At 42.0% G+C, this 26,924-nt stretch overlaps 2 protein-coding genes and 1 long non-coding RNA gene across 10 annotated transcripts in view; all 3 read left to right on the forward strand.

The window, feature by feature from the left end:
* Positions 1–3,739, forward strand: part of adcy9 (adenylate cyclase 9) — a 156,542-nt gene extending 152,803 nt beyond the window's left edge. Inside the window, exons 10-11 of one of the 3 annotated variants that reach the window (XM_038819435.1) lie at positions 623–1,373; positions 1,622–3,739. In XM_038819435.1, coding sequence (XP_038675363.1) covers positions 623–1,373; positions 1,622–1,648 — 778 coding nt within the window. In that variant the 3' untranslated portion in view covers positions 1,649–3,739. Of the gene's footprint in view, positions 1–622 lie in introns of all 3 variants that reach the window. The other 2 variants (XM_038819433.1, XM_038819434.1) reach the window with 2 other exon arrangements.
* A 2,790-nt stretch (positions 3,740–6,529) lies between these two features.
* On the forward strand, positions 6,530–18,753 carry LOC119978826. The gene is made up of 3 exons (XR_005463579.1): positions 6,530–7,874; positions 12,474–12,705; positions 18,360–18,753. It is a non-coding gene; the product is annotated as an uncharacterized LOC119978826 (long non-coding RNA).
* Positions 18,754–22,541: 3,788 nt separating this feature from the next.
* The window catches only part of LOC119978481 (CREB-binding protein-like), a 218,298-nt gene continuing 213,915 nt past the window's right edge, over positions 22,542–26,924 (forward strand). For 5 of the 6 annotated variants that reach the window (XM_038820144.1, XM_038820146.1, XM_038820143.1 and 2 more), the window contains exons 1-2: positions 22,988–23,072; positions 25,487–26,223. In XM_038820144.1, coding sequence (XP_038676072.1) covers positions 22,988–23,072; positions 25,487–26,223 — 822 coding nt within the window. Of the gene's footprint in view, positions 23,073–25,486; positions 26,224–26,924 lie in introns of all 6 variants that reach the window. The other variant, XM_038820142.1, reaches the window with a different exon arrangement.

Consider the following 26,924-nt stretch of genomic DNA (forward strand, 5'->3'; position numbering starts at 1 on the left):
TACATAATTGAGGGGCCAAGATAGAGTAGACAGGAATGACCTGTTTCCCCAAGTGGAGAGGTCAGTTACCAGGGAACTAAGACTTAATATGATTGGTAGGTTTAATGGGGATATTAGGTAGAACGTTTTCACCCAGAGGGTGGCAACTGTCTGGAATTTGCTGCCCGATTGGTGTTTTGGGCAGAAGGCAGCTGGATCTGCACCTGAAGCACCGTAACCTTCAAAGAAATGGTCCGGGTGCTGGAAGGTGGGATTAGAATGGGCAGCTAGTTTTCAGCCAGCACAGATGTGGGTTTAATGGTCTCTTTCTGTGCCGTAGCTTTTCTATAATTCGAATGTGCTAGTCCCTGTAGAATCCTCTAAACCTTTTTTTACAGTGAAAGCATGCCTAAATTACATAATGCCTTCATCTCCTCGATCATTCCGGCTCTTTTCATTCTTTCAATGTTAACCTAAAGTTATATCTTGTGATGTACACAGGCTAACATCGGTGTATATTATAGGCAAATCTTTGCTCAGAACTGTATTGTAAAACATGCCATTTGTCTGTTGTTACTTGTCATAAAAAAACTCACTACTTTTTCTTTCTTCCCCCAACCCCTTCCAAAACCCTCCACCCAAGCAGAGAAATTGGATGCAATATTTCAATGTCAGGTGGGAATTCAAAGAACCTGGAATTGATCAGACAGGAAGTGATTTTGGATATTGTCTTGTTGCTTCTGCTAGTCTGGTTCCTGAACCGGGAGTTTGAGGTTAGTTACCGTCTCAATTACCATGGCAATGTGGAGGCAGATCTTCATCGGCACAAGATACAGAGCATGAAGGACCAAGCAGATTGGCTTCTTCATAACATCATCCCAGCCCATGTGGCTGATCAACTCAAGGTGACTCCCCATTACTCCAAAAACCACGAAGATGTTGGGGTCATTTTCGCCAGCATTGTTAATTTCAGCGAGTTTTATGAGGAAAACTATGAAGGGGGAAAGGAGTGCTACCGAGTGTTGAATGAACTGATTGGTGATTTTGATGAACTATTGAGCAAACCCCAATATAACAGCAGTATTGAAAAGATTAAAACCATTGGAGCTACTTACATGGCAGCTTCTGGGTTGAATCCATCACAACGACGTGATAGTAACCACCCACACAGTCACTTGCAGACGCTTTTTGAGTTTGCCAAAGAAATGATGAAGGTCGTGGATGAGTTCAACAAGGACATGCTATGGTTCAACTTTAAATTAAGGATTGGTTTCAACCATGGACCCCTCACTGCAGGTGTTATTGGCACTACAAAGCTACTGTATGATATATGGGGTGACACAGTCAATATTGCTAGTAGGATGGACACTACAGGAGTGGAGTGTAGAATCCAGGTGAGTGAAGAAAGCTATCGAATATTGAGCGAAATGGGTTATGACTTTGATTACCGAGGGACGGTCAATGTTAAGGGCAAAGGTCAGATGAAAACATACCTGTACCCCAAAAGCACAAACAGTGGGATCATCCCATCACACCAGCACTCAGTGTCTCCAGACATCCGAGTGCAAGTGGACGGAAGTATTGGGCGTTCGCCCACAGATGAGCTTGCCAACCTTGTGCCTTCTCTGTCAATATCGGATAGGTCTGGTCGTTACTCAGAGGACACTGAGGCTAAAGACTCGCTTTCTGCACGCCAGAAGGTCAAGAAAGAACCAGTCAAGGAAGCAGATGGCAAAGTGGGTGATGTGGACCCAGAGGAAACAGATGAACTGACAAAGTTACAAATCTCTAGCCGACTATGATGCATCTTTTCATACCACAAACCGGCCTCACCCGGTAGGAACCAGTTCACGTTGGTAGTCTGCGTGACGTGATTATTTCCGGTTTTTAATATTTTCTTTTTACGTCCTGATTTCTGTGTGGATCACAGAAACACAGGATTCAACTCCATTGCAAATGTCCGTGCTGTTTGTGGATATTAAGTGCCTTTGGAAAAACTGAAGTATGTACTTCAGGTAAAATGGAAGGAGGTAACGAGAAGCATGGCATAATTTAGAACCCTGGATAATGTTGTAATTATAACTTTCCTCCCCTTTCTTTGTCATTCTCCTCACCGACCCCAGTCTAATTTGTTTTCTCAGTGCTGTTTTCTTTCTTTTGTATGTTTGTACCCTTCGTTATTGTAATGTTTAACCTCGGCTTCTGAAAATAACCACTGAGGGTGAATGGTCAGTGAATGCCTGGATGTCAGTGAAAGCCTGGAGTAGACAAAGAGGTGAGGAGAATTTGGTCAAGTGAATTGATAACGAGCCCCAATCCTAATTTACTTCAAAGGGTGTATTAATGTGCCACTTCAAACTTGACACAGCATCTGTCTTTTTTTGACTGTATCCACATATCAAAAGCAGGCTGCGGACTGGATTTCAGACACTTAGCCATGGTGTCTGGAGGGGTATGATTCTTTCAAATCTGGGTCAGTAGAACTCTTGAGCCCAGTGTTTGTTCAGATGGTGTATGATAGGATTTGAGTGTTGAGCAGTCTTGTTCAGTACAGTGAGTTGTGTTGATATAAATATTGGCAATAGATCTAGGTTAGAATAGACCTTTTGCTTATTCCCAAAATCTAAATGTTCTAATTAAAAGCCCCAAGGCGCCCTCTGGGTTCCATTTTCAGTTCTTAAAATCAATTATATAGTTAGTCCCATTTAAAATTGGAAGTGTGGAATTAGGCAGGACCACTAGCCAAAACAGTGGAGACCTTTATTAATGAAGATGTTCCAGTCATGGGTCCACCTGACCACAAGCTCCCCAAGGACTAATCTCGTCCTGCAGTAGTCGAGTATATTGCTGCAGTAACAAATCATTCTCCAGCCTTCAGGAAGGGAAAGCAGTAGTCTGATCACTACACTAAAGGAGGTGATTTAAATTTATAAAAGCAACAAATGACATCTATTTCATAGTGTAACCATTTCTAATATTATAGGGTAGTAAACATTCCATCATTACATATATTGTGCATGTGGTGATGGGACAATATGCAAATAATGGCGCCGCCTCTGTCTTCCCAAATCTAATAACGTACAGTATTAAGGTAGTTTTGATACTAGTTCATTGGATGTATTCAGCTACATTGAATTGCCTACATCCCTTCTTCTAAAAAAGTGTATATTTTTTAGCCTTGTATTGCCATTGGTGGTGAGATTTCCCCAACTCTTTTCTCATTCGTTTCTAGCACAAACTATGTTGTGTTTTCTATTTTAATCCTGATTTTGTTTGAAACTCTTGGGTTAAAAGTATTGAAAGTTGCAAAACAACAGCTGTTGATGCTTTTTGATACCATAGCAGAAAATATAAGCCCTTCTGATGGTATGATTGTCCTAGATACTCCTTGATTGGGAAGTGTCAGCACATGCCACTTTTAAAAAATCAGAGTCCTTCATTTAACTTGATCTTGTACATTCCATCAAGTCAAAAGTTGGATTCTGTTCTCCCACTCAGCACATATACACTCTGGGTGAACTGTTAGAAAACTGCCCGGTTGGAATTTACACCGTAACATGAATGTGGGTGTCTTTCCCCAACATTGGGTGAGAATGGATAAATATTTTTCAAAATTCAAATTGAGGATGTAGTGTCAAATAATGTATAGAATAACATTAGATGTTTGTAAGAATGACAAACCAGTGTTGGATTTATGTTTTATTGAACAGTATTAAACTGAATAACCCCAAAGTCAAATATTTGGGGGTCTGTGGCATGATATTGTCCAGTTGTCCATTGGCTTAAATAGGTGGGTCTAGTTTGGAATGAAGATTCAGTGAAAAGTTTTGTGCACTCCTATAGTGTGATCAGGAATCCAGACATTGGAGCTTGGAATGGAAATATCTAAGGTACCTCTTTCATTGCAAAACCTTGATCGTGGCAGCCCAGGTATTCATTTGGCAGAGAGAACTTGTTCAGCATGGGCCAGTCAGCATTGCACATCAAAGCAACACAACCACACAGCTTATGTTTTTCTCTTGGTAAGGTTCCAGGCATTTGACCTGATCAATGTCTCATGAGTGTTAACACAATACAGTCTTAACCAAATTGGACAGGGAGATAAATATCCACGGATGAGAAGTATTCAGTCATCCTTTTAACAGATTGTATCTTTTTGACGGGCATCATGGTAACACAGTGGTTAGCACTGTTGCTTCACAGCTCCAGGGTCCCAGGTTAGATTCCCAGCTTGGGTCACTGTCTGCGGAGTCTGCACGTTCTTCCCGTGTCTGCGTGGGTTTCCTCCAGGTGCTCCAGTTTCCTCCCTCAGTCCAAAGATGTGTAGGTTAGGTGGCTTGGCCATGCTAAATTGCCCTTGATGTCCAGAGAAAAAGGTTAGGTGCGGTTACTGGGTTACGGGGATAGGGTGGAGGTGTGGGCTTAAGTATGGTGCTCTTTACAAGGGCCAATGCAGACTCAATTGGCCGGATGGAGTCCCGCCCTGTAAATTCTATGACTGTGATCTGGTGAAATACTTTTTTTTAAAGAAGTTCACACTATGCCTAATTTAATTCACCTAAAGCTGCCTTTGGCTCAATTCAGTCCAATATCCCCTCAGTATTTTACACCAAACCATTCCCAAACTCCGCTATCCTTCAGCCAAACAAGTTCACTGCATACGCACTGATTTATTAAAGTGTACTCTTTCTGTGGGTCCTTCTTGACATTATTACACCACATAACGTTATACAAACTATACAGGGATTGGGCCCAATATATCTGCAAATTATCGTAACTGAAGCATGTATGGTATAATTAGATTCTTATTTTAATATTCACTGCTGGGCTTGTATTAAAGATTGAACTGAGACTCCAAGCTCTGCTGCTGTAACACATTCTTGAGACTGAAGAGATGTTCTTAAAGCTGTGAGCCTGAGTGAGAAGTTGCTGTTCTCTCATCTAGTCATTGGGGTATCCGAATGAGTTGTGTATTATATTCTAAGCCCCAAATACTTTTGTCTTTCTGCCCACAATTATACTTTCCAATTTCAGTGTCAAATGACACTGAGGGGAGTACAATGGTGAAGATATTCTTGTTGATAAAATGAACATATCTCATCTATTTTTAAAATTCATATTCAACCATTTGTCCCAAGCCTGGAAACAATGGTCTGAGATTACCATCCTGCCCAGCCTATTGGGGTTTACAACAATATAAATGTCACCTGGGCCACGTCAGCATCTCATCGAAAATATCTCCCCTTTATAACAGAGCTCAAAAGGGTTGATAGAGCAAGTGGGGGGAAACATTATCTGATTACATCAAATTTTAATTTTCATGGAAAAATTGTGTTCCTTGCAATTTATCCACTTACGGTTTTGGTTATAGTTTACAGTTAAATTCCCACTTGGGTTTTAAGCACATTTTCTAGAAATACACAATTTATATTGTAATGTGCGTATTCCCTCTCCATCCACCCCTTTACCCATGAGTGCTGGTCAGGCAGCCAGCTCCAGGCTTCTGCTCGTGTTGGTGTCATCAACACCCAAGACGCAATTGGCACAACAGAGATAATGGAGCCTGGATCCCAACATTCTGTGCAGGCTTCAACAGATTGGACTGCCATTTGGTATTTCCCAAGTGAATTTGTGAATACTAAATTCAGCAAGTTTTACTATTGTTGTCCATAAGGATCTTCCCACTGTTGAATTCGGTATTGTAGCAATAAGCAGTGAACCTTCCAGAATTGTCTTCCATAGCATACATGAATAGCTGAATTAAGTTTGAATTCCCCATCCCCCCAAAAGGTACCAGGAAGTTGATAATTAATGGATTTGCAAGCACTTTTTAAAATGAAAGACTGTTGGTTTTAATTACCGTATAATGACTGCAGCTGTAGAGTCTAATGCATTTAAGCAAACACCCTACCCTTGTAAAAGGTGTTGCCTACTGTATACATTCAGATGTGAGCACAACCGTGATAAGCTTCACCGAGAGTGCTACAATGCTGTTGAGTGCAAATTTCCCCAAGCTGAACAATTGCCTCATTTGATGCTGTCAAATCCTAATTTGATGCTGTTCCAGGTGTGGAGAGAAGTGGCTCTCAAAGTTAGTGGTTTTGTGTGGGAGTCAGCTAAGCAGCGTGTAAATAGGCTCAAGAGCCTTTTTCTCTTGCCTCACGACATATATCCAGCCTTAGTGAGCTGACCCCTCCATTAAAACAAACCATCAGGGCGTAGCTCCATTCTTGCATAATACTTTGTGCAGTTTCGATCAATGCTGATCTACCAAATGACACAAGCCCATCATTCTGGAACGACTTGTATTTTTTTTTTAAATCACCTGTTTCTGAGAGATGCTGTTCCATACTCTGTTCTCCTTGTTTCACCTCCCCATCACTCAGTACTTCACTGATGTACAAAAAAAACACCCACCTTGAGTTCTTATATATGCTAATTGCTATGTGCTGAGATGTCCAGCACCATGACGGACAAGTTGGGAAATGGATAATGTAAGTAGGTTTGGCAGGTGAGTTGGGGGTGGGGGGGGGGGGGGGGGGGGGGGGGGGGGAGTGATGTTGCGCAGTGCAGTCGCACATGTTTAGAACCCCACAATTTCATAATTATCCCCATTTTACCTTGACTTCTGAGTATCTCGATGTGTGTGTTGCAAGACACTGATTTGGAGGCATTCTTGCTTTTTCCATTTCAGCTTAACAAAATAAATATTAAATCACACTTGTGCGTTTGAGACTCTACCCAAAGAATGCTGTCACTCACTGGCTTGAGTCATCCAGTGACATTTGCTAAATTCCACAGCTATGGCCAGTGCAAAGATGGATCTTGGAAGACCAAACCAGTCTAAGAACAGCTGTTGAGACCTGCCAGCTGTTGCTAGAACTTGGTCCTAGCTTGTGGTAGTCATGGAGGAGCAGTTCTCTGAGCAACACTACATTCAGTAACTCACTGTGGCCTGCAGGGAATATGGGGTTTACACATTGTAGCAAGGGAGCGCTGCTCAACAGTTGGTCTAACTTGTAAATAGTTTGCCTATGCTTTGATGACAGAAAATGTATGTGAAATATTAAGCTATATGTATATAGATAAACAATATATTATGACATTACTACCAATCTGTAATCAATTGTATATTAAAAACCATTTTACTGTGAATAACAGGAAATGATTTCACCGTAAATGTTCACAGTACAATATGACAATTGGAATACAGTATTCATAATAAAGTTTTACATGAGTTGTGCTGTGAGGCACAGGTATTTAACACTGGACTGCTGGGAATTTCAAGCTGAATCCTACCTGCCCGGTAAGTTCAACTATGTGTGTGCATGTCTTTTTTTTTTTAAAAACTGATGCCCCACCCCAATATGCCCAACACAAAACAACTGTTACACAACAGCTTTAATTAAACGGACACACATTTATATATTAAAGTAATTTACTTTGTAAACAAAGCTTATTTTGGGCTATCTCTAGATACATACATGTGTAAACAACCATCCCCAAACCATGCTTTTTTTTTGCATTGTATCAAAAATTGTACACTGAGCAGTACTGCTTTCTCCCACTCTCCTGCACCAGCCCCACACTCCTGCACTGGGCATTATCTTTACCTGACAGGAAATGCCACATTTTTATTTGATACTGATAGCTTTCCCTGATTGTGTTTACTTTAATTAGATTTGTGGATTCTATATTGGAATTAAACTCGCTCATGGGCAAAACAAACCTCAACTCCGCAGAACTCAGTGCCCACAAATCAATATTGAGAAAGCTGCAAAAATTTGGGCTGGGATCTTAAAAATCGTGTAATCATTTGACAAAATGATGCTGCTTGACTGTATGGAACCTTTCATCCCAACAGGAATAGCAAAATTGTCCATTCATTTATGCAGGTAGGCTTCATTTTCTCACCAATATTTTACATACCCCAGGAGCTCCATTGTAAACATGCCCTAACTTGAGTAAAGCTGTTAAACTGCCCAGCCCAACGTTGATTGGTAACACTCAACCTGTGGGGAAAAATAGTACAATGGTGAATATTAACCAGTGGCATTTTCTTATCATAGGATATGTGCCATATCCTTAAAAGAATCTCTTTAAACTGACTTCCATTCTAATACTCGAGCAAATTCAGCAGTGAATGTTGGGTATCCGTCTTGACTCAATGGTAGTACTCTCACCCGAGACAGAAGGTTCAGTTCTACTCTATAGACTTAAACGTATAATCTCAACACATGCTTCAGAGGAAGTGCTCACATAATGTGTGTTGTATGAGACACTTTTTCTATCTGCCCTCTGGAGTGGATGTAAAAGATCTGATGACACTTTGAAGACTACAGGGGTGTTCTTCATGTCAGCCTGGGCAGCATTATCTCAGAGACAAGACTAATAAATGATATTATACAAATGATCCAGCCACTGATCTCATCTTGCCAACCCCTGCATATCATAAATCTCTATTACTGTACCTCTCGAGCTCAAACAGTAGCTAATTGATAAACACCTTCATATCAGTCTCCTGAGGGCCCCACCATGACAGATGTCAGTCTTCGGACAATATGATTCACACGATATGATATCAAGAAACAGCTGAGCATACTGAATACAGTAAAGACTGTGGATTAGCTGATATCTCGGGGAATAGGGGGAAATTCTTCATGAGAATCTTATCAACACAAATTAAGTTGGTTGTCCTCCAACAATTGCTTCAACCCCAGTATATTGTTCAATAGTGTTTTAGACCCAACTTTCAGCTGCTGCTTCAATTACATTTCTTCATAGAATCAAATGGGGATGTATGCTGATAATTTTTCAGTAACATTTGCAACTTCTTAACTAACAAAGCAACTCTTGCTCATAAGCAGCAACATGCAGGTATAGATTGATAATTAGCATGACACATTTACACCGTACTAGTGACAAGCAATGACAACAAGAGAGGGTCTAACCACCTTTCCTTGATTGATGGGCATTACTGTCATTGAAGTGCCTTATCACCACCATCCTTGGGGTCATCATTGGCCAGAAACTTAAATGGACCAGCCGCAAGCATATCACTAGAGGACAAAGTCACGGAGATCAGTCAGGACTGTGATCAAATATTGTGTATTTGCCTGGATGAGTGCAGCTCAAACAATCCAGACTAAGCAGCCTACTTGATCGTGCATCACCTTAACCAGTCATTCCTTCCGCACCCGTGCACTATGGCTGTAGTGTACCACCTGTAAGAAGCACTTCAGCAACTGGCAAGCCTCCTTCAGCTGCCCTTTCCAAATCCGCAACCTCTATCACCTAGAAAATTAAAGGCAGTAGGAACACCACAACAGTGTTCCTTTCCATTCTTTTTCCAAAAGTGTACTTTTTCTTAAAACTTGTAAAGATACATGGCATAATGTTGATATTATATAAAACTGCAAAGCAGGTCAAATTTGTTCAATTCCAGCTTCTAATTGCAATATTCATTTCACGTGCAGCCTGAGGGGTTTTGCATGTTTCCAGCCCCTCTGTGCACAATGGTGGGGCTTTGGTGACCTTTCCCAATTAAGGCTTTGTGGTTGCTGCTCCAAGCTTTAGTGCATATATCAGCATGTAATCCTGAACCTCGGAATGTGTCAACCTGCGACACCAGTCATCGACAGCTTTTTGGTAGACCAGAATGTTCTAGATAGACCAAAGAGGGTCTTTTACTGAGTTGATGGTTCCCCAACGATTCATATTTATTTTGATGTAAGTGCCTAAGAGCAGACCATAGAGCACAACTCCTCTGTTACAAAGCTGTTTAGGATAATCTCAACAAAAACCATTGCATCTCTTTGAAGATTTGCTTTGCAAAGGCACATTCCAAAAGGAGTTGGGTGACCATTTCTTATCCACCCACTGCTGTCTTGAGGGAGGGTAAGAGACTCCAGGCGTGCAGGAAGGATGTGATGGGTGAGCCCTTCTCAACATCAACCAAGCTACATCTTTGCACTTATTTGAAAGTTCTGGCAATACAGTATTCCCAGATGACTTTGGTAGTCTGTTCATGGAACCATCCAACAGGATGCACCATTTCCTTCCTGCTGATGGACGAGTGGTCAGGGTTTTTTTTTTTGCATTAACTTATGATCAGTAAGTGGTCCAACTGACTGCTGCGTTACACAGCATTTTGACCAGACCCATCCTTCACAACACGAGGGACAGTGAAACCTTCTAACTAGTGGCACATTTACATACCGAGAGTCCACACTGCTTGACGCTTTCCATGCAAAGTTGGCGATGTTTTAATAAAAGTAATATACTGCTGATACTGTAAATATGAAATAAAAACAAAATACTGAAAAATTGCAGCGAACCTTGCAGCATCTGTGGAGAGAGAAACATAATTAACGTTAAGAGTCCTAGGACCATTAGTTAATTGATCTTCACTGTGGCATGCACAAGGTAAGGCTAGAAGTGTCTATTCTGAGGACTCCCACTCAATGCCTTGTGGGGAGTGGATTTGTTGTTCCTTTTAAGATTACTCTGTAGCCAAAGTGAATTGCACAACAACCCAAAGGATCAACTGTAACATCTGTTGCCATCAGTGAGATTCCTCAACTCAGCCCCCTGGCAATGGTCGCTCAACCAGAACCAAGTTCACCAGCTTCAGGAAGCTCCATGCAAATTCCACTCTCCCATCAGCTGGATCAAATAAACCCATCTGATTTACTATCTCTTGACTGTTGCTGTAACCTGCCTATGACCAGCTAATGCAGACAAGGATTTTTTATCTTTGTCCCATGTCTTTTAGGTCTGTCTTTAAGGCCAGTCTAATGATGCAGTTCCTCACCAAATCATTTTTTAAAATGTGTTCATGGGATTTGGGCGTTGCTGGCTTGCCTGTCCCTAATTGCCGTTGAAAAGGTGATGGTGAACTGCTTCTGTCCACGTGGTGTTGGTACATTTACAGTGCTTTTAGATAGGAGTTCCAAGATTTTGACTTGGTGACAATAAAGGTGTGGTGATATAGTTCCAAGTCAGGATGGTGTGTGATTAGGAGGGGAACTTGAAGGTAGTGGTGTTCCCATGCATCTGCTGCCTTTGTCCTTCCAGGCGGTAGATGTCATAGGTTTAGAAGGTGCTGTCGAAGGAGCCTTAGTGAGCTGCTGCAGTGCATCTTGTAGACGGTACACACTGCTGGCACTGGTGGAGGGAGTGAAAATTTCAGGCGGTGGATAGGGTGCCAATCACGCAATCTGCTGCAGCCACCTTAGGCAAGTACAAAATATTTCCATCATGCTTCTGACTTGTGCCTTCTAGATGTTGGATGGGCTTTGTGGAGTAAGAAGGTGAGGTAGTTAGGGTCACTCCTACCAATACTTTCTTGGACACATGCATTCACAAGTGATGAATTAGTGAGGACAAAGTCAAGAAGATCTTTCTCTCCTGGTTCCCTCACCACTTGCCGAAGACCCAGTTGCGTGACTATGTCCTACAAGACTCAGCCAGCCCGATCAGTAGTGGTGCGACTGGGCCATTCTTGGTGATTGACATTGAAGTCCCCCATCCAGATTAAATTCCATGCCCTTGCTACCCTGAATGCTTCCTCCCAAGTGGTGTTTAACATAGAGTACTGATTCATCCGGGGGGGGGTGCTGTGTTAGGCAATCACCAGCTGGTGGTTTCCTTGCCCAACTTTGACCAAATGTCGTGAGACTTCATGGGGTTCAGTGAATGTTGAGGACTCTCAAGGCAACTTTCTCCCGACTGTACAGAACTTGGGAGTTCTTTGTACTTCCTGTGAATGTTGAGCCATTTATTTCCATGCTGGTCTCAACTGGTTATATTTTCAGAGGATTTTTAACTCTAGTTATTGCTTATATTTCCAGTTTCATGGGTTTCAGCTTGCTACGCAGTGGATCTATAGCTGTGTCGTTCTAGTTTCTGCGAGGAGCTTTTATTTACATCCAAGTTATTAAATACTATAATGCCAATGTTAACTCCTTTGAGCACAATCTCTTAAATTTCCATGATCTCTACAATGTCTGTTCCCTGTGGTATCTGATTGTGCCAGAAAGTCCCAATGGTGAAAACTTGAATGTAAAATTAGCCTTTTGGGGAACGGTTGAAGGATCTGTTGCGTTCTAATTGATGAGGGCTTGTGATACAGAAAGAAATTCCTTTTAACTTTGCATGACATGGTAGCAGCCGTGCAATTCCTCCTTCAGGTGATTCATTTATATAAATACCCATGAAAAAAACCCGTATACAGCAATAAAAATGGTTTCATAAATCTGTGGTCATCTTCTCACTCCACAAAGCTCAGGGAGCCAGGCCAACAGCCTTGCGTTAATGACTTATGCACATATACGCCCTGTTTCTTCTGCTCCTGCATCCCCTTTAGAGCTGTATCCTTTATTTTATCTGTCCAAGTTCTTCCTACCAAAATTAATAATTTTGTATTTTTCTGTATTGATCTACATCTGCAACCTGCTTGACCATTAATACAACTTGTTTATGTCCTTTTGCAGTTCTACTCTACCCTCCTCAATTTGCAACGCTTAAAAGTTTTGTATTGTCTTCAAATTGTGCCCTGAACACCCACGGTCTTGGTCATTAATATATATCAGGAAAAACAAGTGTCCCAACTGACACTGAGGGAACACCACTACGAACCTCCCTCAGCTTTAAAAACCTCCATTATCCACTACTATTTCCTGTCACTCAGGATGGATGGATTTGTTTATTGTCACGTGTACCGAGGTACAGTGAAAAGTATTTTTCTGCGAGCAGCTCAGCAGATCATTAAGTACATGGGAAGAAAAGGGAATAAAAGAAAATACATAATAGGGCAACACAAGATATACAATGTAACTACATAAGCACCAGCATTGGATGAAGCATACAGGGTGTAGTGTTAGAGGCCAGTCCATAAGAGGGTCATTTAGGAGTCTGGTGACAGTGGGGAAGAAGCTGTTTTTGAGTCTGTTCTTGCATGTTCTCAGACTTCTGTATCTCCTGCCCGATGGAAGAAGTTGGAACAGTGAGTAAACCAGGTGGAAGGGGTCTTTGATTATGCTGCCCGCTTTCCCCCGGCAGCGGGAGGTGTAGATGGAGTCAATGGATGGGAGGCAGGTTCGTGTGATGGACTAGGCGGTGTTCATGACTCTGACGTTTCTTGTGGTCCTGGGCCGAGCAGTTGCCATACCAGGCTGTGATGCAGCCCGATAGGATGCTTTCTATGGTTCATCTGTAAAAGTTGGTCGGGGTTTAGTCAGCCAATTTTGTCACAATTTTGCTACTTTTCCCTTTTATTCCCTGAGCTATAACTTTGCTCGCAAGTTATAGTGCGGCATGGTAAAACTCCAATTAGTTGAACAGGATTTTCTCGAGTCCATGCTGGCTTTTCTTAATTATTCCGCATTTGCCCATGTAACTTACTTTGCCCCAAATCATTGTTTCTAGTAGTTTCCCCACAACCCAAGTTAAACTGACTGGCCTCTAGTTGCTGTGCTTGTGTTTACACCCTTTTGGACAAGGGTGCAATGTTCGCAATTTTTCAGCACCCTGGCACCAACTCTGAGTTAAAGGAAGACTGAAATTATAGCCAGTGCATCTGCAATTTCCACTCCTCTCAATATGCTTGGATGCATCTCACCCGTCCTGATGCCTTGTCAAGCCTATCCAGTACTACTTCTGTATCAATTTTAAACTTTTGACCTCCTTCCTTGGTAAAGACAGATGCAAAGTATTAATTTAATACCTTTGCTATGCCCTACACCTCCATGTGTTAATCCTCTTTTTAATCCCTAATTCATGGCAGTCCTCATTTACCACCCTTTAACAGTGTATATACCTATAGAAGATTTTGAGATTCCCTTTACAATTGCAGTTCTCTTTTTATACTGTCTTTGTTTCACTTATTTGCTTTTCCACCTCTTCCCTGAACCTTCTACATTCAGCCTGGTTTTCAATTGTGACATCTGTCAAAAGTAAGATTTTTCTACTTTATCTTAATTTCTATCTCTTTTGTCATCCAGGGAGCTCAGGATTTGTTTTCTCCCAGTTACTGTTTTGCCTGTGAACCTTTGACTCCAAAATTTGTTCATCCCAGATCCATCCATACCACATTGAAGTTGGCTTTCCCCCACTTAGTTATTTTTGCTCTGGATTGTTGTTTGTCCTTTCCCATAGCCAACTTAAACCTGTTCCCTAAAAGTTCTCCTGGTGACAGTTGATCTATTTGGCCCATTTGATTTTTAAGAACCAGGTCCCATAGTGCCTCTGAGGAATACTTTCCCCCTCTCTACACTTTTGATTACTAAAACACTTCACACTACTAATAGCCCAGTCTAGATCCTGATAATCAAGATCCTCCATTATAACTACTCTAATGGGCTTAGTAAACTAAAGTTTGATGTGATATTTTTTCCTGAATGATTGATAGGCAAAGGTCAATATGATGTTTGCATTTTTCCATTCGAAACACTCCTTTGTCCAATAAAGCACTTTTTAAAAAATTTTTAAAAAATTTTAGACGGTGGAAATTAGAAAATGATGGAAACTCTCAGCTGCTCATTTGGTGTCTGGAGATCAGAGGGGTTACACATTCCAATCTATAGCCCCTTCATTAAAACGGGGATATTACAGATGAACTACTTAAAAGGAACAGAACATGGGGAAAGCAGTTACACAAACGTGTGCCATCAAAACATGCACTTTTGAATAAAAATCACAGGTCATGTTAGGGATTGCAAATTTCTCCACTTCTTCCTGAGGAAGGATTTGCAGCCTGAACTATTTTACTGTCTTCTTCCTCCCCCCCTCCCCCCCACTGGTGAATTGTTTCCAACTTTTTCAGTTTTATTAGTGGATAGTGGGGCAGCATGGTGACACAGTGGTTAGCACTGCTGCCTCACAGCGACATGGACCCGGGTTCAATTCCAGGTGACTGCCTGTGTGCAATTTGCACTTTCACCTTGTTTCTGCATGGGTTTCTAAGTGGATATAAGAACAAGGAGCAGAAGTAGACCGTCCGGCCCTTCGAGCCTGCTCTGCCATTCTATAAGATCATGGCTGATCTTTTCCTGGTCTCAAAACCCCTTAGCTGCATTCTCGCCATATCCTGTAATTCCTTTATTTTTCAAAAAAAATCTACCCTATCTTTAAATATATTCAATGAAGTAGCGTCTACTACTTTCGGTAGGGAATTCCGTACTTTAACCACCCTCTGAGTGAAGAAGTTCCTCCTTGATTCAGTCCTAAATCTGCTCCCCCTAATCTTGAGGATATGCCCTCTTGTCCTACTTTCATCTACCAGTGGAAACATCCTTTCTAATTCTATCTTATCCATTCCCTTCAAAATTTTATATGTTTCTATTAGATCCCCCCTCAACCTTCTGAATTCCAGTGAATATAATCCCAATCTACTCAGCCTCTCCTCATAGGATAACCCCCTCAACTCCGGAATCAGCCTAGTGAACTTCCTCTGCACCCCCTCTAGTGCCAGCACATCCTTTCTCAAGTGTGGAGACCAAAACTGCACACAGTACTCCAGGTGTGGCCTCACCAGCACCTTGTACAACTGCAACATTACCTCTCTACTTTTAAACTCAATCCCCTTCGCAATGAAGGACAAAATTCCATTTGCCTTCCTAATTACTTGTTGCACCTGCAGACCAACCTTCTGTGACTCATGCACAAGTCCACCCAGGTCCCTCTGCATAGCAGCATGCTGCAGCTTTTTACCATTTAAGTAATAATCCGTTCTATTGTTACTCCTACCAAAATGCATGACTTCACACTTATTGACATTATACTCCATCTGCCAGACCTTTGCCCACTCACTCAATGTGTCAATGTTCCTCTGTAAGGTTTTACAGTCCTCAGTACATTTTGCTCTGCCACACACCGTGTCATCTGCAAACTTGGATACTTTACACGTAGTTCCCAACTCCAAATTGTCTATATAAATTGTTAATAATTGTGGTCCCAACACCAATCCCTGAGGCACACCACTTGTCATTGATTGCCAGCCAGAATAGCACTCATTTATTCCCACTCTTTGTTTCCTGTTAGACAACCAATCCTCTATCCATGCTAGTACTCTACCCTTAACACCATGCATCCTTATCTTATGCAGCAGCCTCTTGTGCGGTACCTTGTCAAAGGCCTTTTGGAAATCTAGGTACACCACATCCACTGGGTCCCCTTTGTCTACCTTGCTCGAAATATCTTCATAGAATTCCAAGAGATTCGTCAAGCAGGACCTGCCCTTCGTGAATCCATGCTGCGTCCGTTCAATGGGACAATTTCTATCAGGGTGCCCTCCTATCTCTTGATAATAGACTCGAGCATCTTCCCCACGACAGAGGTTAAGCTAACCGGTCTATAATTCCCCATCTTTTGTCTACTTCCCTTTTTAAACAGTGGCGTCACATTTGCAGTTTTCCAATCCTCTGGGACTGCCCCAGTGTTCAGCGAATTTTGGAAAATTACCGCCAGTGCATCTGCTATTACTCCAGCCATCTCTTTCAGTACCCTGGGATGCATTCAATCAGGGCCAGGAGACTTATCTATCCTGAGCTCCATTAGCTTGCCCAACACTTGCTCTTTCGTGATAGTAATGGTTTCCAGGTCCTCAACTACCTTCTCTCGGTCAATTGCTGGCATGTTATTAGTGTCCTCCACTGTGAAGACCGATATGCCATGTTAAATTGCCCTTTAGCGTCCAGGGATGTACAAGTTAGGTGGGGTTACAGGGATTGGGCAGGTAAGTGGGCCTAGATAGGGTGCTCTTGAGATTCAATGCAGACTCGATGGACCGAATTGCCTCCTTCAGCACTGTAGAGATTCTGTGATATATCTTTCTATTGAGAGCAGTTCCTTGCAGCAGCTTGAAATATCAGCAAATAAATGAGAACGGTGGTTTAAATTTCTGTGGCCCAGAGCTTGCTAACCATTTGCAGGCAATAAAGGGAAAGTACCTGAAGACCTGCAGTCTATATAACCAAAGTTAGAGTTAAAATGTCTGTCAGTGCGCATTTAGTGGTATTGTCGCTGGACCAGCAAGCCAGAGACCCAGGCTAATGCTCTGCAGACCTAGGTTAAATCCTGCCACGGAAGTTGGTGAAATTTGTATTTACTAGAAATCTGGAATTAAAAGTCTAATCACACCCGCACAACCCATTGTCGATTGTTGTAAAAACCCATCTGGTTCACTGATGTCCTTTAGGGAAGGAAATTCCCTTTAGGGGCAACACAGTAGCACAGTGGTTAACACAATTGCTTCACAGCTCCAGGGTCCCAGGTTCGATTCGCGGCTTGGGTCACAGTCTGTGCGGAGTCTGCACATTCTCCCCGTGTCTGCGTGGGTTTCCTCCGGCTGCTCTGGTTTCCTCTCACAGTCCAAAGATGTGCAAGTTAGGAGGATTGGCTATGCTAAATTGCCCTTAGTGACCAAAAAAGGTTAGTTGGGGTTACGGGGACAGGGTGGAGGTGTGGGGTGCTCTTTCCAAGAGCTGGTGCAGACATGATGGGCTGAATGGCCTCCTTCTGCACTGTAAATTCTATGATTCTGTGAAATCTGCCATCCTTAGTCTGGCCTACGTGACTCCAGATCCATAGCAATATTGTTAGATCTTCATTGCCCCTTCAATGCCAATTAGGGATGGGCAATAAATGCAGTCCAGCCAGCGAAGCTTACATAACATGAACATTTTTTAAAAATGTAACTTCAGACATTGACATACTAATTGTAGCAATTAATATTTTATAAATATTGGCGACGACACTGGCGTGAATTCCTCTGCTCCTCTTGGAAATAGTGTCATAGAACCTTTTTCTTAAGATGGCAGAAAGGGCCTGAGTTTAATGTCTCATCTGAAATACAGCACCACTGATGGTGCAGCACTCCCTCAGTACTGCACTTTGAGAACAGATACGAAAGGACCATATCTTATAGCTATGAAGTCATCACTAATGAAGATATTTTATAGGATGGGTAACATTGGACAACTGTCCCTCACTACACTTTCAAGGGAGATCAGTCCATGTAGTCTCTGCCCTTGATAATCTTGGAGCATGAGTATACTGGATAAGGTACAAGATCTGGTTCTAGCTTCAGCATTGGTACACAGTGGTTAGCACTGTTACAGGGTTATGGGGCTACAGGGATGGGGTGGAGGTATGGGCTTAAATGGGGTACTCTTTCCAAGGACTGGTGCAGACTCGATGGGCCGAATGGCCTGCACTGTAAATTCTATGTATGTAAATCCCAACATAGTCAATAATTGATTCCACCAATGTAATTGGGCTCTATACAAAACTCTGTGATCTTTAACACATTTCTTCCTTTCTTTAGTTCTATTGAAGAGTCAAATGGACTCAAAGTTAACTTTGTTTCTCTCTCCCTACAGATGCTGCCAGACCTTCTGAGTTTTTCCAACCTTCTCTGTTCTTGCTTCAGATTCCAGCATCTGCAGTATTTTGCTTATTTCCATGATATCTTGCTCTGCTCTACATACTCCTTAACACAGCAAAAGCAAAATCCAAATGTTTGTTAATTTGATGGAGCAGTGGAGATTGAACTGGACTCCAGAAGAACATTTATTTGACTTATTTCACAACCTCAGGACATCTCAAAACATTTACAGTCAATTAAGTACTTTTGAAGTGTGGTCACCATTGCAATATAGAAAATGTGGCAGCCAATTTACATGTAGTAAGGTCTCAGAAACAGTAATGAATGTCTAGATTGTTTTAGGTATTGGTTGAAGGATAAATACTGATTAAAACATTGGGGAAAACTTATCTATTCTTCTTTCAATAATTCCATAGAAAGAGAAAGTTTGCATTTATGAGGCACCTTTCATGACCAGAACATTTCAAAGTACTTTACAGCTGTGTATTCTCTTACATCTGAGAGGACAGATTTGCTCTTAGTTTTGTGTCTCATTCAAAAGCTATTCCAATATAGCCCGATTCCTCAGTTATGTAGTGAATTGCACGATGTATATATTTTAAGAATGTCCAATCACATCAACAACAGCTTCCATGATCACCACTTTTAACATCCTAAAGAGTTCCAAGGCAGGGTGGCACATGGCGCAGTGGTTAGCACTGGGACTGCAGTGCTGAGGACCCGGGTTCGAATCCCAGCCCTGGGTCACTGACTGCGGAGTTTGCACGTTCTCCCCATGTCTGTGTGGGTTTCACCCCCACAACGCAAAGATGTGCAGGGTAGGTGGATTGGCCACGCTAAATTGCCCCTTAATTGGAAAAAAAGTAATTGGGTATTCTAAATTTTAAAAAAAAGAAGAATTCCAAGCACAATAGGTGACCAAAAGCCTAGTATAGGAAGTAGGTTTTCGGATATAAAATCAGAGAATACTTACAGTGCAGAAGGAGGCCATTCAGCCCATCAGGTTTGCACCGACCCTCTGAAATAGCACTTAGGCCCACTTCCCCCACCCTATCCCATAACCCTGTAATCCCAATTAACCGTTGGACACTAAGAGGCAATTTAGCATACCCAAGCCACCTAACCTGCACATCTTTGGAGGAAACCAGAGCACTGGGAGGAAACCCGTGCAGATTCCACATAGTCACTCAAGGCCGGAATAGAATCCAGATCCCTGGCACTGAGGCAACAGTGCTAACCACTGTGCCACCCCTTACCTCAAAGACGAAGAGGATCAGGGAGGGACGGTTTGGAATCCAGAGCTTGCTAGAATGTTGTACAGCCGCCAATTAAAGTAGGGGATGGATAAGAGGCCAGAAATTGGTGGAGCAGAGAGGTCTTGGCGGGTTGCACTTTATTTTACAATGCTCTAAAATGGTTTGAGGTGTTTAATGTTAAATGTGATATACATATGTTGTTATAGAAAGTTGTTATAGATGGGGAGAGATAAAGATATGGAGAGATAGTAAAACAGGTATGAGAATTTTTAAATTGAAACATTACCAGACAGGGAGCCAATATAGGTCGGCAAGCACAGTAATAATGGATGAATGGGTCTTGGCGTAGTTAAGACAGAGGCAGCAGGGTTTTGTGGGTAGAAGATTCTTTGGCAATTTTTATTTTCTGTGTTTCCTTATTCACACCCCATCCCTCCAAAAAAACAGTGTTGGTTCTATTACCGATGCACAGTTCCACAATAACCATTGGGAATTGTTTATATTCTATTTAATCAAAACACCTCATTTAGGGTCTTATCAGCTAATTAACATGAATCTACCATACACAGGAAAGAATATTGATTAGCAAAGATGATTCATGTATAATTTCATTTTAATATAGCTAGAGATACCTAATCTGTTATTCCTGAAGCTACCAGGTTTCCATTTACTCGTACCAGTACCAAAACCTCACACACACAATTACTGTCCAGCGATTGCATTCATATATACGATGTACATTTTTCTTCTGCTGCTGTCTTGGTTGTCAGCTTTCGCCACACTCGGTGGTTTTGTGCAACTGGTCACTAGCCCATAGTAAATAAAACTCGTTTCTGAAATAGCCTAAATTTAAAGCTGCTGATATTTGCACTGTTCCTGTTTCACAGTGAAACATGCATGAATTACAGCCATCAAGAAAAGATGCTCTGAATTTTCCCACCTTTGCAGTCAATGGCAACTCTGAATTTTCCCACCTTCGCAGTCAATGGCAGATTTTGGGTATATCCTGAAAGTCCTCTCAAAGGCAGCTCCCAAGTCTGTCAGCACTTCCCAAACTGAGGTGGTTTCAGTGGCTTGGGCATGGATGTAGGTTTGATATGGTCACGTACCCAAGGATTTTCTGTATGGTGAGGTAGCCTGGGTCAATGACCAGTACGACCCAAAGCTCCACTTTAAGGATGCTTGCAAGAGTAATTTGAAAGCCAGGGGCATTGATTATTGCATTTGGGAGGCAAGACAGGAAAATGGCAACATCAGCTGCAGGCTGGTGTGAACAATCATGTTGACCAGTGTTTACAAAACTTAGCAGGAGATGCAATTGCTGAAAACGACTCACAACACACTTGGTAGCTTCACATGTGGCAGAACCTCTAAAAGGATTTGCCTCTTTAGCTATCAGCAGAGGGAAAACCGGGTAATATCCCATCTGAAATTAATTTCCTACTTCTCCATCATCTTTTATAGATGGAAGGTTGCTGGATGTTTGCAGTGTACGGAGTTTTCTTTTTTATTTCCTAAAATATAAAACTTATTTTGCTTCCAAACTTAGCCCAACTTATGAAGTATTGGGAGAGTGATGAAATCCAGGACAATGGATTTATCAGCAATCCTGAATCATTGTGAAAATTTAGGATTCCAAGAAGTGCTCCTCCAATTGTGGCCACTTGAGCATCCCAAATTTTAATCACTCCACCATTGGTGACTGTCTTCAGCTAATTGAAATTCCCTCCCTAAACATCTTTACCCCACTACCACTTCCCTCCTCATTTAAAATGACCTATTTGATCAAGCTTTTGGTCATCTGCCCGAATGTCTCCGTATGTTGGTCAGTGTCATGTTTTGTTTAATAACACATGTAAAGGGCCTTGAGACCTTTTTCTATGGTCAATGTACCATCTGAATGCAAGTTATTTTTAAATAATTACACCATGGAACAGAAATGTATAAGAAACAAAATCATCAATGATACAGATATATCTCTTCTTTGACTCCAGAACATGCAACACTTGCACAACGCTGATCTCCTAATTCGTAGGGAGATGGCTGCTGAATGTTATTGTGCATCTTCCAAACTAGAGCAGTCAAAAGATGTCCGAGCTCTTATCCAATCTCACTGACATTATACGTCAGAATCACCTTTCGAGGACACACTCAAGCTTGAGTAACTAATTGAATATAATTTGAAAGTTGAATATTTAAATAAACTTTCACGCCCACTTTATTTCGAAACTATTTGTGCAAATAGCAATTTGAGAACTGACGGAGAGTATTACATTTTAAATCAGTGTTCCGAATGGTTTTAACAGCGGTTATGTTACTTGCATCAGAAATTATCGTGAAATCATTTTGCACATTAAATAATACATGGCAATGAATACTTCCAGGATTACAACTCATTCACAGTTCCAAGGCAGGCGCGCATGGGTAGTTGATAGTAAACCCACAATGCATTGGTGGCACTCATGATGACGGAATGCACGATCGGCTGCCGTCGCCTTCATTCCTCGTTGGGTAGGCCAATCGGGAGACGGCGCTCCGATCACGTGGAGCAGTCAGCCCCAACCCGAAGCGACGTTCGGGCGTTTCCGACCAGCTCTCATGGCGGTTTCGGCAATCTCCGGGCCCATGGCCCCGCCTCCTACTCCCCTCTCTCGGTGGACGGAACGTCAGGAGGAAAAAAAACTTTAAGATCAACAGCCGCCATTTTGGTGGAAAATTTCATCCGAAATTTCGGAGGAATTGAACGGCGTCGGGAGCTGCGCTCGCTGTCTTGAGGACCCTTCAAAGCCCACATTCGGTTCCGAAATCCACCTTGCCGTCAAATTAGCGTTGATCCAGGCGCCTTTAAGCCGGGGAAAAGCGATAAGAGAAAAGGGATCGGGAGAGGAGGAGGAGGAGGAGGAGGAGGTGGTGAGGGAGGGGGGGTTTTAAAAAAAAATCCGTATCCCCTTCGCTCCGCCGTACCGAGTCTGGGCGAAGTATTGTTTTCATCGCCCCAGTCGGCAGCGACCCGGCGTCAGTCCGCGGCCCGGCCCCGGCCCCACAGCCAAAAATGCGGCCTGACTGACAGGTTCCAATTTATGTATTTTTTTTGCATATAGAAAAAAAAGACGGGGGTGGGGGTCGGCTGGAAGAAATTATTTTTTTTTCCCTGTGTGAGGGGGGAGTGTGGAATGGCGGTGCGGGGTGTCGTGGTGGGGGAATGGCGCTGTGGCTAAGGAGCGGGCTCTTGGTGCTAGTCTCAGGCCCCTGGGCCTGCCAGAGTTGCAGCTGCGTCCGCCTCTATCCCTCCCCCCCTCACCTTTCCATGTTCATTATATGAAACGCGAAAAAGGGAGGGGGGAAAACCATCTATATAGAAAATAAAATGGCCGAGAACCTGCTGGATGGACCGCCGTCTGCCAAACGGCCCAAACTCAACTCGCCGGCGCTCTCCGCCAGTGACAGTACAGGTAAGGAAGGGACATCGCCTGGGACAACCGGGGAGGGATTGGGAGTGTTGGGAGCTGCGTAGCCTCACGAACATCCTTCTTTCTGAATTGCAAATGTTCGACAAGGACGGCATACATGTTGTGTCTGTTTTGAAATTAAGGATCTTGTCAGAAACCTCAAGTAATGGTTGGCTGCAAGATGATTTAGTGAGGGGGAACATGGCAGGATTTGTTTTGCTCCTTCCCCCTCTCCATCTCCCCGCAAGTCACAAAATAAAGCTAGCTGCCTTTGCAGTAATATAATTGGGGAGGTGTGGAGGAGAAATGGCCCAAAAACGTGTTTGCGATCATCATATATTTTAGTTATTGTATATTAAGAAACGAGACAGAAAACGAATTATGAATTACACGCGCAAATAAATTATTGATCAATGTAAAGTAATTGAGGAATTATTTAGCATTTACTTGTTCTATATTTCACAAAGTTCAATTCGGTAATTGATGCACTCAATCATTTTCACACCAGCCAAATACTAACTAAATTTGTCCATAGTTTTGCTATGATTAAAGTTTGCCTTACACCCGCATTTCAACGCAAGTATTCTGTTATAGTAACATCGGAGGAATTATACCGTTGGTTATTTTCGCAACGTGCAAAACACTTCGTTAAAACGAATGGAATATGTTAACACATTTTTAAAAATCTGTAGATAAAGCATTTAAATTATTTAGCAGTAAATACTATTTAGTATTTCAACTATTTTGTGACAAGTGAAGTAGTAACTTATTAAATTACTTTGCTGAAAAGAAGTATTGCTTCTAACATTGTAGCATTTAATGCACCTGATGCTGTGTAAAACGTGCATGTATCGGAAGTAGCAGTCCTCCGTATTGTCATTATTTTGTAAATAGAAACTTGTAGCGAAGGACTGCATTATGGCCAGCGCTAGTTGGCGGAAGCTCAGGGTTTAAATTTAATTCTATACTGGCTAGTGGCAAAACGACACCTCCCAGTTATTGCCCTGTGGACTCTGACGAGCCGTGTAATCGATATGGCTGTCGAAACCTTTAAGTAACAATAATTACAGTTAGTCGTCAGTTATCCCATACATTACAGCTATTTAACGGGACTAAACCAACTAAAATGGCACTGGGACTACAACATACGGAGAGAAAACCAAAATATATGCATTTTTCTTGTACATTATTTGAAGCTCATGTTGAGTATCCAAACTGGCACTGGACTATATAGGGAATGCAATAATAAGTATGCACAATTGAGCTTTTGGATAAGATTTTTTAAACTAGAGTAGTATGTTAATTCTGCAAAGGTGATGTTCGATATTTGTAGTGTACAAATTAAAACAAAATTAAGCAGTTTGCGAGGGTAGCTTTGGAAGTTTGTTTACTCTTTTATAACGGGAGCAAATTAACATTTAAACTTGGCTTCCATGTTATGACAACTCATTGAAATAGAATAATACATTGGGAACGTTTACTGTGTACTGTAGGTGATCGATACTTTAGAGCATTCTGTCTCTGAAGCTTGAACTGCAGCTTATGCTGCTGCTTTGTGTCATGCACAAATATTGAAGAACTATTGATTAGTTGTAAGTTCACTTATTCAGCTGAGTTGGTTATAGTGTGTCAAATAATTTCTAACAAGATTTATGCAACCAGTGGGAAACCAAGATTTAACTTGACTATGTATTGTATTATTTCCTGACTTTTTACCTTTGCTGGAGCTGCATCCACTGTTGGTTGTATGAAGTCTCTTTATCAATGTCCAGTGTCAGATTTGTTGTGTTATGGTTTATAAAACTTACAAAGTACATTCGAAGAATTCACTAGAAACATTTTGACTTGAAAACATGGTTATGCATTTCAGAAGTGCTTACCATTAAACAACAAGGAATACACGTGGTTGTGAGGTCTGGGTAAGTTGGCTGATGATTTGGTGAAATAGAAATTTCTTTCTAAAATAGCCTCAAGACAACAGTCAAATTCAATGTATTGCCCAAGAAAGATTTTGGCTTGTTTCAGTTGATTTAATGTGAAACCAGTACTTAATATGTCATTGTTGTGCAACGGTATGATAAACAGAAACAAAATGCTTTTGCACTGTGGTTATGTTTTTTTTTAAATGACTATTTCCTGAACTCCTATTGAAAGTGGAGAGTAGCAGAGACCATTGCTCACTACACAAATCTTTATATAACTGGAAGTTTATTACCAAAAATTATCTTTAGAATTGGTTTTGGGTAGGTACATGCTAGTGGTAAATACTTGGCAAGGTATCACTCCTAAAATGAGTTTTTAATATTGTGTTAAATTGTGCATCCACGGTATATATTTTTGGGATGCAAAAAGTATCTTTAATACAAAGTGCACATTTACTAATCAGATACTAAGAGTGATTAACTTTTATTTTTTAGATTTTGGATCGCCATTTGATTTAGAAAATGATTTACCCGATGAGTTGATCAGATCATCCGACCCTTTAGGACTACCCAACGGAGGCGAACTGAGCCAGTTAAACAGCGGCATTGGTCAAGACGCTGCTTCTAAACACAAGCAGCTCTCCGAGCTCTTGCGGGCTGGCAGTGGCTCCAATCTCACTGGAGGACTGGGAAATGTGAACTCCAGCAGCAACCCAGGCAGATCAATGGACAATCCTGGCCAGGGCCAGCAGAACAGCTCCAACATGGGCAAAAGCCCTCACAATCAAGGGCTCACTTCACCTTCCAGTCTGGGGATGGCTGCTAGTGGTTCAAGTTCTTCAACCCCTGGTTCTCAAGCACTGAACACACAAGCACAAAAACATGGAGAGCAGAAACTTCATAATGCTTCAGCATCGGGTATAGTGTCTGCCAACACCAGCCCAACTGCTCAGACTGGGCCAGGAGGAATGGGCATCAATACGAATCTCAGTCACACCCATCAAGCTCTATTGAACAGCAGCAACAGCCAAGGTCTAATGCAGCAGTCGCAGCAGGGACAGGTGCTGAATGGATCATTGGGGGCTGCTGGCAGGGGTCGAGGGGGCATGCAGTATTCAAACTCTGGCCTGGGCAGCTCTGGCAGTGTGTTAGCAGAGACTTTAGCCCAGGGATCGGCACAGATGGGTACACACACGGGTCTAAACACACAGCAAGCTGGGGCTATGGCGAAAGTAAGTCTCTTTAACATTTATTATTGATAGTGTTGTACAAGTCCATGTTTATCTAATTATACAGCCGTTACCTGCCTCACAATGTTTGTGAAAGGCTTTAATATTTGGATGAAGTATATTCTTCTGTACTTCTCCTGAGGAACAGCCTCCCTCCTGTCCAGATCCCACTGTGTTGTGCCTGCAAGGTAAGCCCAAGCTGTTTGTTGGGAATTTGAGCCAAGGATAATTTTGAGCAATATGCTGTGCATTGTCAACCGTCATTAAAGAGTGATAGGCTTTTTCACCATGTGTTTTGGGCTAGAATACCTGGTCTCATTCTTACCCACATGTATCACTTTTCAGTCATTCACACACGCACATTCTCTGTGCCCCTTTCTCTTTTCTCTGTAAGTCACAGACCCCCATCTCCTGTCTTTACTGTACCTATATCCTCATAGATGGTCTTTTACTGATTTACTCAATTTATAGCTCATGTCAAACAAAAACTAAGATGGCAGGCAGCATGTTGGAGATTGGAAAGGGGAAGAGGTAGTTCGCTACTTGCTGCATCAAATGAAGGATAGAGCAATTTGTGGAGCAGACAGAGGTGAGTCTACCAGCTGGAAGAAATACTTGTGGGCCTGAGAAATTAGGGTGGCTCATTGTAGTATGGTTAATACAAGGGCAGAGTTGTGGAAATATGTAATGTAGCAAAGAAGATG

The sequence above is a fragment of the Scyliorhinus canicula genome, chromosome 15, assembly GCF_902713615.1.
Source record: "Scyliorhinus canicula chromosome 15, sScyCan1.1, whole genome shotgun sequence".
NCBI lineage: Eukaryota > Metazoa > Chordata > Chondrichthyes > Carcharhiniformes > Scyliorhinidae > Scyliorhinus > Scyliorhinus canicula.